The sequence below is a fragment of the Eucalyptus grandis genome, chromosome 11 (genome assembly GCF_016545825.1).
Source record: "Eucalyptus grandis isolate ANBG69807.140 chromosome 11, ASM1654582v1, whole genome shotgun sequence".
Classification (NCBI taxonomy): domain Eukaryota; kingdom Viridiplantae; phylum Streptophyta; class Magnoliopsida; order Myrtales; family Myrtaceae; genus Eucalyptus; species Eucalyptus grandis.
In genome coordinates this window covers 26,292,420-26,302,183 of record NC_052622.1, presented here as the reverse complement: position 1 = coordinate 26,302,183, position 9,764 = coordinate 26,292,420, and the positions used below count along the sequence as shown (strand labels likewise).

At 43.3% G+C, this 9,764-nt stretch overlaps 1 protein-coding gene across 1 annotated transcript; it reads right to left on the bottom strand.

The window, feature by feature from the left end:
- Nucleotides 1-1,315: 1,315 nt before the first annotated feature.
- On the bottom strand, nt 1,316-2,329 carry LOC104426071 (NDR1/HIN1-like protein 3). Its single transcript, XM_010039006.3, has one exon. It carries the CDS (start codon nt 2,224-2,226, stop codon nt 1,528-1,530), a length of 699 nt encoding a protein of 232 aa, XP_010037308.1. The 5' UTR covers nt 2,227-2,329; the 3' UTR covers nt 1,316-1,527.
- Between the last annotated feature and the right edge of the window lie 7,435 nt (nt 2,330-9,764).

Sequence of the window (9,764 nt, the reverse complement as noted above, 5' to 3'; positions counted from 1 at the left end):
TCTTCATTCAAAATACTACTCTTGACCAAATACATAGCAATTATACCATCTGGGGCAGAATTAGACAAAGATGTTCGGAATGTCTCTCATGAGTCCAGCAAAGTACCAAGCAACCATAGTGCTTGTATCTCATTATCAAACTTGATTCCCATTGCAGCCAACTGATTTATAATTCCTTGAAAAGAATTTAATGATCAGTCAAATGAGTACCATCTTGATATCTTAGAGCCATCATCTGTTTTATCAAAAATAACTTATTATTCCCAGTCTTTCAAGCTTATAACTGTTCGAGCTTATTCCATAAACGGCATGTATGTGTTTCCTCAATAAAACATTGTCATTCACCAATTGCCTAAAATAACCACACACTTGATGATGAAATATAAACCATTCGGTATCAGTTTTATTCTCCGATTTCTCCCAGGGAAATACGGACAAATAAAAATCTTTCACATATAAAAAGTCTTCCATCTTCCCTTTCCAAATATGATAATTCGAATCATTCAGTATAATCATTCTACTCGTATTCGTTTCCATTGTTTAATACAAGGCAGAAAAATCAAGCAATAACCAGAAGCTCTGATACCACTCTGATAGGAGAACAGTGACAACCCGAACAATATCAAATTAACGCAGCTGAATAAAACAAACTTTGAACTTCACAGTGCACACAACAACAGGAAGTCTTCAAGTGGAAGCTCGTAGTCAAATTTAAGCGTCCTCTCTCCATGTTAATTTAAAAGATAATTGCAAAGCGATTTCTAAAACTTGTCAAGATATTACATTTGAATCTGCATTTAAGTCTTAAAATTTCTCAGGATATTTCACTTAGTCCTTCCCTTAGATTTCATTAGATTTTAGGGTAGACCAAACGATAAATAAGCGTAATTCTTGCCTCTTTTAACTCTCCTCCTTGTTCCTGTCTCGTTCTTCCTAGCTTCTTCGGAGCCTTGGGGTCGATCCAAACGCTTCAGCCCAGCAGTCATGACCCATCGGTTTTCCACGTCATTATTTTTACTTTAAAAAGAAAACCGAAAGGCTATTCGAGAATTATAGAACGTCCAACCTCCACTTCACGTTGTCCCCGATTGAAGCTTTCAAAAGTCCTACTACTATTTCAACGTCATCTCTCAACTTCTCCTCTTTGTCCGATTGCTCGTTCTTTAATGGTCGGAAGACATTGACAAATGGCGCTCCTAGAAATCCCACCACGAATTCCCATATTCCAAGCCATTTTCTCTTGACGAGAGAGAAGCAATGCATGACGAAATTCTATTTCGAAAATTATGGCACTGTAACGAGTTGAGCCGACTGCTATAAAAATCGAACTCAGCCAGTTCCTTATTTATATACGAAAGCATGAACATCAATACAAGTATGTATCCGCATATATACCAGAAACATAGTGGCGACGGCCAAAACAGACGTCCTAATGCGCCGATAATGAAAGAATAATGCAAGCAATGATATCAACATGACCAAAAACTAGTGGCGCCCAGAAAAATCAATACATCGCCCATGGAATGATCATCTAAAGATCCTCCAGTCGATGTCGCACTTCTCGGTCTGGAAGGTGGCGGTGGCAGCTGACCCCGACGAGCTCAGGGGGACCTTCAACCCGCACTTGACCCTCGGCTTGATGCGGAACGTCTTGATCTTGCCGAGCTTGAACCGCACCCTCAGGTACAGCTTCATATCGATGTCGTAGACGCCAGCCGTCTGCTCAGAGTTGAAATCGGATTGCTCGCTCGTGCTGAGCTGCACCAGCTTCTGGCCCTGGAAAGCCGGGCTGAGCGTGGTCGTGTTCTTGTGGCCCTGGTAGAATGGAGTCAGGTAATCGGAGGCGAGGCGCTGGCCCTCATATAATGCCCGCACCTCGATCGAGTCGTAGTAGATCCCGATGCGGCGGTTCGGGTTCCGGATGGTGAGGTTGAGCTTGAGGTCGTAGCTGAGGGTGTTGGTGGCGGTGAAGTTGAACTGGGTGAGCTCCGCGTCGGTGACGTGGAACTTGACGAGGTTGGGGCGGAAGATGAGCCAGAAGATGAGGGCGAGGAGACCGACGGCGACCACCACGGTGAGGACGAGGTTGAAGATGAGCTTGAGGAGGCAGCAGCCGCAGCCGCAGACGCAGCCCCCGCCGCGGCCGGGGCGGTGGTAGGAGTTCTGCTTGGGGGGCACGGCGGGGCCGTAGTAGGCGCCGTTGAGGTGGGGTTGCTTCTCCGCCATGGGAAGGAGAGTTGCAGGAGAAAACGATGGAGGCGCTGACCGAGATGGAGATGAAGATGGAGATGAGGATGGAGATAGAGATGGAGATGGAGATGAGGTAGGAATAAGGACTGGGTTAGGGTTATTATATAGGGGGTGGGGTGCGAAGTGGGAACTTGGCGTCGCGGAAGCGCTGATTTCGTAAGGAGGAGTTCGCACGCGTTAACGCGGTTTCGCTGCGTGTTTTAGGAAGGACGATGCTGCGAGGTAACTTCCGTCGTGGAGTCGTTCTCTGCAACCGGACAAGGTTTTCGAGAAAACATATTAGGTAGTCCCGGACCGCCAGGTCACCGTGCGCCAGGCGAATGAAGAAGCGACACATGGCTCCACGTGGAGACGGGCCCACCATTATTTTCGGTCATATTTTTGCACCCCTTCCCTCTCTTCATTTAATGCTTCGTTCTTCTGTCAAGGCCCACCATCACTTTTCAGAGAAGGTTTTGCGTCCCCCATCTCTCTCTTCATTAAATGCTTTATCCTTCTCTGCATGCTTCTTCACCCGCTCGCACGAAGAAGCACCCCTTCCCCTCTACCCAGCCTAGCATGATGTGCTTGCCAAGTAATGTGTTGCTGAGTCGATTTCGTTGTAGGATCACAACTTGTATTGTCTATGATGAGTGTGTGTACTTTAAAGTTGTATAGTTATGGTGGAACGAGATTGGTCCTGTGCTGGGGTTCCCCTTTCCAGAGGGTTGCTCTGGCTTCGCTGTGTGAGCAACGCGATGATCATCTAGCACCATGCAGTAGTGATTGCTTAGAAGGATTCGCAAGTTCACCTGTAGGATTGTCTACTGGTTCATTTTATGTGTATATAATGTTTTGCCCAAGAGGTATTGTTTGCCAATGATTTTCTGAGGGTATCGCCTTTGAGAGCTAAATTTGGATGAATTGGAACTGTTTAATTCTAATGCTTCCTGTAATTTGAGATCTTAGACATTTCAACGAGAGATCATGCCAAGGTTCGAGGAATTGGCATGAGTTCCAATTAATTGTACGGTTTGCGCGACATTTCTCGAGGTGATCCTCGATTGCTCATCTCCCTATGTCATGGTATTTGTCTATAGATGCGACTCATCCGAATAGGAACAAGGTTTTTACGACGTTACATATGATCCCTATCTGCATGCACGTCTGCTTTCCCAGACCTACACATTACAGACGAAACTTTCTTGCCACCTAAAATTTTCTCCTCGTACTGGCATCGATGTAAAGAAGAACGTTAAAAGATCGACGCTGGTTTCTGCAATCCTGGGACACTCAGCTTTTGGCGAGTGGTCATGTTTCATCGCTTTGGTTGTTTCTTTTTATGCATGCAGCGTCCTTGTTGCCTCAAAAATTGTAATGAGGTCCTCTCAACATGCGATCAGCATAGACTCGAGTAGATACATCAAATCTTGCATGACGACGGCGACGACCCCCCTCCATTCTCCTCGCCGCCCATAATCTCGCCCTCGTCTTTCTCCCTCTCTTCCTCCAAATTCGCTTGCTACTTTTACCCCTTGCCTTTTCTCGCCTCCCTTGAGCTCAACTTCTTGCCCCATACGTCTCGGACGAGCTCAGCTTCTTGGTCCGCGCCTGCCTGTGGTACTTGTGCCAGAGTTGCCGGATCTTCGGTCAAGTTTCGGAGGATCCGAGGTGGGGGACAACGAGGGGTTGGTGAGCTTGGAGAGGGACTTGAGGAGCCAGTTCTCGTCCTCCTTGAAGAGGAGCTTGTCGGGCCGGGGTTCTGCTGCTCATCGCCCCTCGGGGAGGGGGACAGTGGTTGCTGCTCTGGGCGGAGGCCGGAGAAGAGGAGGCGCGGCTCCTCACCCGCGGGGACACGCTATCTTTCGGAATAGCACGGGAGGATTTTTCAAACCCGTTCTTCCACACAAAACGGAGGAGCTGGAGTTAGGATCGGAGGCGACCACGACCAAGACGCGGAGGCAGTCAGAGGTCGAGGTCGAGACCCGACAGCTATGATCGGCGCGGCTCTTAAGAGCGAGAGAGATCGTTCACAACGGCGGCCGCGGTGTCATCGCAACTCGCAACACCCGGCCGGGAGAGAGAGGGAGCGAGTGGCTCCTGGCGGCGACGGCGGAGGTGGCTGAGCTCGGAGGCGACGGGCGGGCTTTTGGGAGGGAGAGATTTTTGAAAAAGAGAGAGGGCGGGCATCGTGCGGCTTTGATGGAGAAAAATATAGAGAGAATTTTGAAAGAGACAGGGGAAGGGGGAGAAAATATTGGGTACGTCTTACGCTCCAGCGTGTCAAACAAGAAGGCGCTCGCAGCGCGACACGTGTCCTCGTGTCAGGCGCCATTTTAAAAAAATTTCGGACGGGAGAGTGCTTCTTCGTGCGAGCGGGAGAAGAAGTGTGCAGAGAAGGATAAAGCATTTAATGAAGAGAGAGATGGGGGACGCAAAACCTTCTCTGAAAAGTGATGGTGGGCCTTCACAGATGAACGAAGCATTTAATGAAGAGAGGGAAAGTGTGCAAAAATTTGACCGAAAATAATGGTGGGCCCGTCTCCACGTGGAGCCATGTGTCGCCTCTTCATTGGGCGGGCGCACGGTGACCTGGCGGCCCGGGACTACTTAGAGAAAATTTTCTAAGGTTTTCAGGTTTTATCTGCAAAAAAACATACGTGTCGAAGTGGGGCCTACCTAAGATCTGATCCCGCGTAGTCTTCACCCCCCTCCCTCCCTTTTAACATGTTAATAAATCTCGACTGCCCAGGAAATTGGTGTTTCTTCTAATGGCCGATCGGAACAGTGGAAGATCTTATCTTCGTCCCTTAAAGCGGGTCATGAATGGTAAATTGAATGCTCATTCAAGAGCGGTGCATCGGTTTGGTGAACTAATTTTATGAGTCCGTTTTGGTATCGATATTTGTTAACATTGTTCTAGTCTAGAGTTCCTTATATCAAATTAAATTGATTGTCAATTTTCAGCATAGAAATCTTATTATGTTGTCTTCTCTAAACTATATTAGCATGAAAATATTTCATATGTCTAGCTCCACATTTGAGCTAATTAAATTTGTGATGTCATACCCCAATTCATTTTTTCCAACTTCCATAATCTTTCGATTTGGTCTATGATTTTCTAAGTAGCCTTTATGGTTGAATCATTTGTTTTACTCTTAGTAAGATCCGTGAAGATTTTCCTAAGCAAATCAATATGGCAATATGCATTAGAGAATTTCTTTTTGCTCCATTCTACCAATTCACTAGAAACCTTTTTGAATTTTCCCATAAAGTCTATCTAACTCAAACTTGGTTCATGCTAGACCTTTCTAATAATCTCACAACGCTATATATTTCTAATAGAAGGCTTCGAAATTGAGTTATTTCCTCTATGTCATCAAAGCTGGAGGCAAAGAGAGAAGTATAGGACTATAATCAAAACCAATTGCTAAAAAAACATAGGCTTCTGCATTAGTAAACATCACCTCCGGCCCAAATTTTATAGGACCCCATCTTAACTCTTTTTTAACCGAGCATCCCCATCTCTAATGTTTGCCCAAGTGAACGAACAATTTATAAGTGAATAGTCATTCAAATGATCATGAAAGGCAACTAACCTGTAATAGTCAGCTTGTATTTACCCAACCTTCTCTCAATGATATAAAATTTGATTGAAGCCATCAATACAAACCCAAGGGAGATTGTTAATGAAATGAATACCATGTAATGTTGCCACAATAGGAGTCTCTCCTAATAATTTGGAGATGCGTGTGAGAAGGTAATCCTCATCGAGTTTTTATATTTCAAGATCTTTAATTATCACTTCAATAAATTCCCCATGCTGGGTTGTACATATAGAAACCTCTTCATTCCACAATTTGCATTGGAATAATCACCACAAAGTTTTGGAATTGAAGACATTAGAAACCTCTTCATTCCACAATTCGCATTGGAATAATCACCACAAAGTTTTGAAATTGAAGACATCACTTGTCATGATCTACTACCGACTCTTTATTCTGTTAAGATATGAAATCTTTTTCTGATATTATTTTTTGAATATGAAATCTTTTGATGTCTTTTTTATTTTCATATTAGCATACCAACTATAGATGAGTTGGTATTCCATGATTCTTACTCTGTAAAAAAATTGTATTTTTCCTTCTCTTTATAAGCGTGTACAATCTGTAAATTATGTGATATGAAAATCATCCACAAATTGTGAGCTTCTTCATGGTATTAGAGCAATTCTGCCCCTAAGAGCTTTTTTATCTGATTATTCTGCATTTTTTTTTTTTGCAATCTTCTGCACCCTCTAGTCATGGAAGTCACTTCAGAATTAGCTCACACCACCTCGAATTCTAGTTCTATTTCCATCGGAACAGTTGCACCTAATGGTCTGATCTCGATCTTAGCTGCCATCCATTTGCCGTTCAAGCTCTCTGCTGCCAATTATCCCTCTTGGCGTGCTCAATTTCAGGCGCTACTCATTGGTTATGATTTAATGGGATTTGTTGACAGAATTTCTAACTGTCCGCCTCTCACCATTTCAACTGGAAATCAAACGGTGCCAAATCCAGCCGCAACAACTTGGATTCGCTAGGATCAGCTCTTGCTTCATGCAATTTTTGCATTTCTATTCGAAGCTGTGATTCCTCTCATTGCCTCTAGTAATTCGCCACACGTTGCCTGGACAAAACTCATGAATTTATATGCAAATAAATCCCGCTCAAGAGTTATGCATCTCAAGGATCAACTCTCTGCTCGCCGAAACTCACGTTCTGTTTCAAAATTTTTGCAGGAACTTAAAGCCCTTGCCGATGAATTGGCAATCATTGACACTCCTATCTCTAATGATGATTTAGTCATTCATGCACTTCGAGGACTTGGAACTAAATACAAAGAAATCACAGCAGTGATTAGGGCTTGTGAAAACACAATCAGCTTTGAAGAAATGCATGACAAATTGGTGGCCTATGAAACCCAACTAAAACTGGAGGAAATTAGACTTGAAGCAACACCAATCACAGCACCAGTCACAGCCAACTACAGCAACAGAAGCCGTGGCACAAGAAGCAACTCTCACTGGCCCAACAATCGCAGCCATCATCAAAATTATTCTAAATCTAACCAGCATCGTGGACCTTCTCATAGGAGGTATTCTGATCGGGACAACAGAGAGCCTCGTCCGACATGTCAGTTTTGCAATCAATATGGACACTCGGCCAAATCTTGTTTTCGCATTCGAAATAGTCTCTGCGAACCTACTGCTCATGTTGCAATAGATCCACGTCAAGAAAATGGCTGGCTACTAGACTCAGCAGCATCATATCACGTCACAAGCAATCTCAACAACCTCACCACTCACTCAGAATACGAAGGCCCCGATGAGATCGTCATTGGTGATGGCACAGGTTTGCGTATCAGTCACGTTGGTTCTATTAATGTATCCTATCCAAACCAATCCTTTAAATTAACCAATGTTTTATGTGCACCTGATAGTACCAAAGACCTGATTTCAGTCTCACAATTTTGTCGCAATAACCACTCATCTATCAAGTTTTTTGCCAATTATTTTTTGGTGAAGGACCTTCGCGCGGGAGTGACGTTACTTCGAGGAGGGCTTAGCAATGGCGTGTATCGGATGCCTCCCACAAGCACTCATCCAAAATTCATAGCCTTTGTCAGTGAGTGGACAAAACCAATGGTTTGGCACAATTGACTAGGTCACCCTTCATTTCCTATTCTAAGTCATGTTCTTAACAATTTTCCAACTCGTTTGTCTTTTGAATCAATCATAGGCTCTAAGTTATCATGTGATGCATGTCAGTGCAATAAGAGTCACAAACTTCCATTTGGGGTATCAACTCTTGTAAGTCATTTTCCACTTGATATTATTTTTTCCGATGTTTGGGGTCCTATGTCAACTGTTTCAATTGATGGTTTCCGTTACTATCTTATATTTGTTGACAACTACATTAAATACAATTGGCTTTATCCTATAAGAAGAAAATCAGATGTTACTCAAATTTTTTAACAATTCAAAAGCTTGGTTGAAAAACAATTTTTTGTCTCTATTTGAAATTTATACTCAGATGGTGGTGGAGAATTTCAAAACTTGAAACATTTTCTTGCAAAACATGAAATTTCTTATCTAACTACACCGCCACACACACCTGAACACAATGGAACTGCAGAAAGAAAACACCGACACATAGTTGAAACCAGACTCGCCCTATTATACAAAGCAAATCTACCACATTCTTTTTGGTCATATGCATTTCAAACTGCTACATACCTCATTAATCGTTTGCCAACACCTGTTCTAAATATGCATTCACCATTTCAAACATTATTCCAAATGACTCCCAATTATAAAAAAACTTCGCACATTTGGTTGTCTTTGCTATCCGTAGTTACGTCCATACAATACAAATAAACTTTTGTCCCGCTCTTGACAATATATATTTTTAGGGTATTCATTGTCACAAAGTGCGTATAAATGTTTTGATCCACAAAGTAATCGTCTTTATATCTCACGTCATGTTGTATTCGAAGAAAACACATTTCCGTACCAAACACTTCTCAATACTAAAAGTGTCTTGTCAACCCCTCAAAGTCCATCTCCTCCACCTACTGTTTCACTTCCAGTTTTAGTGCCAAGCATTGGACCATCTGCACAGGTGCCCCCTTGAAGCAATATTCCATCCCGTGCTGCACCCTCACATCAATTCCAACAAATGCCACCTCTTGAAAACCCAATTGCCACCTCTTGAAAACCCAATTGCCACTATCAATAATGATCAAACATCAACCCTCAAAAATCCACCTACAAAAACTCACAAAATGACCATTAGATCCCAAAATAATATTTTCAAGCCCAAACAACTCAACCACATCATCACCAAACATCCACTTCCACCAACTATAGAACCAATGGGAATTATACAAACTAGGTGCGATCCTCAATGGCGTGAAGCAATGTCGGCTGAGATCAATGCCCTTATTCGTAACGGGACTTGGGAACTAATACCTTTTGATCCATCTTTGAATGTTGTAGGTTGCAAATGGGTTTATCGGATAAAAAGATGTGTGGACGGTAGTATTGAGCAGTACAAGGCACGTCTTGCGGCCAAAGGTTTTCACCAACGACCGAGCCTTGATTACACCGATACATTTAGCCCGGTCATCAAACCAAATACTATTCGGGTGGTTTTATCATTGGCTTTAATGCGTTGATGGACATTGAGACAAATGGATGTCAACAATGCCTTCCTCCAAGGCACTCTTCAGGATGAGGTTTACATGTCGCAACCACCTGGCTTTAAAGACCTAGAAAAACCAACACACATTTGCAAACTTCGCAAAGCCATATATGGGTTAAAGCAGGCTCCGCGGGCTTGGTATAATGAGCTAAGTTCATTCCTTCTCGCAAATTCATTTGTCAATTCAAAGAATGATAGTTCAATTATTCATTTACTCTCATGGTGGTGTTCAAGCCTATTTTTTAGTGTACGTGGATGATCTCATTATCACAGGAAGTGACCAAAAGT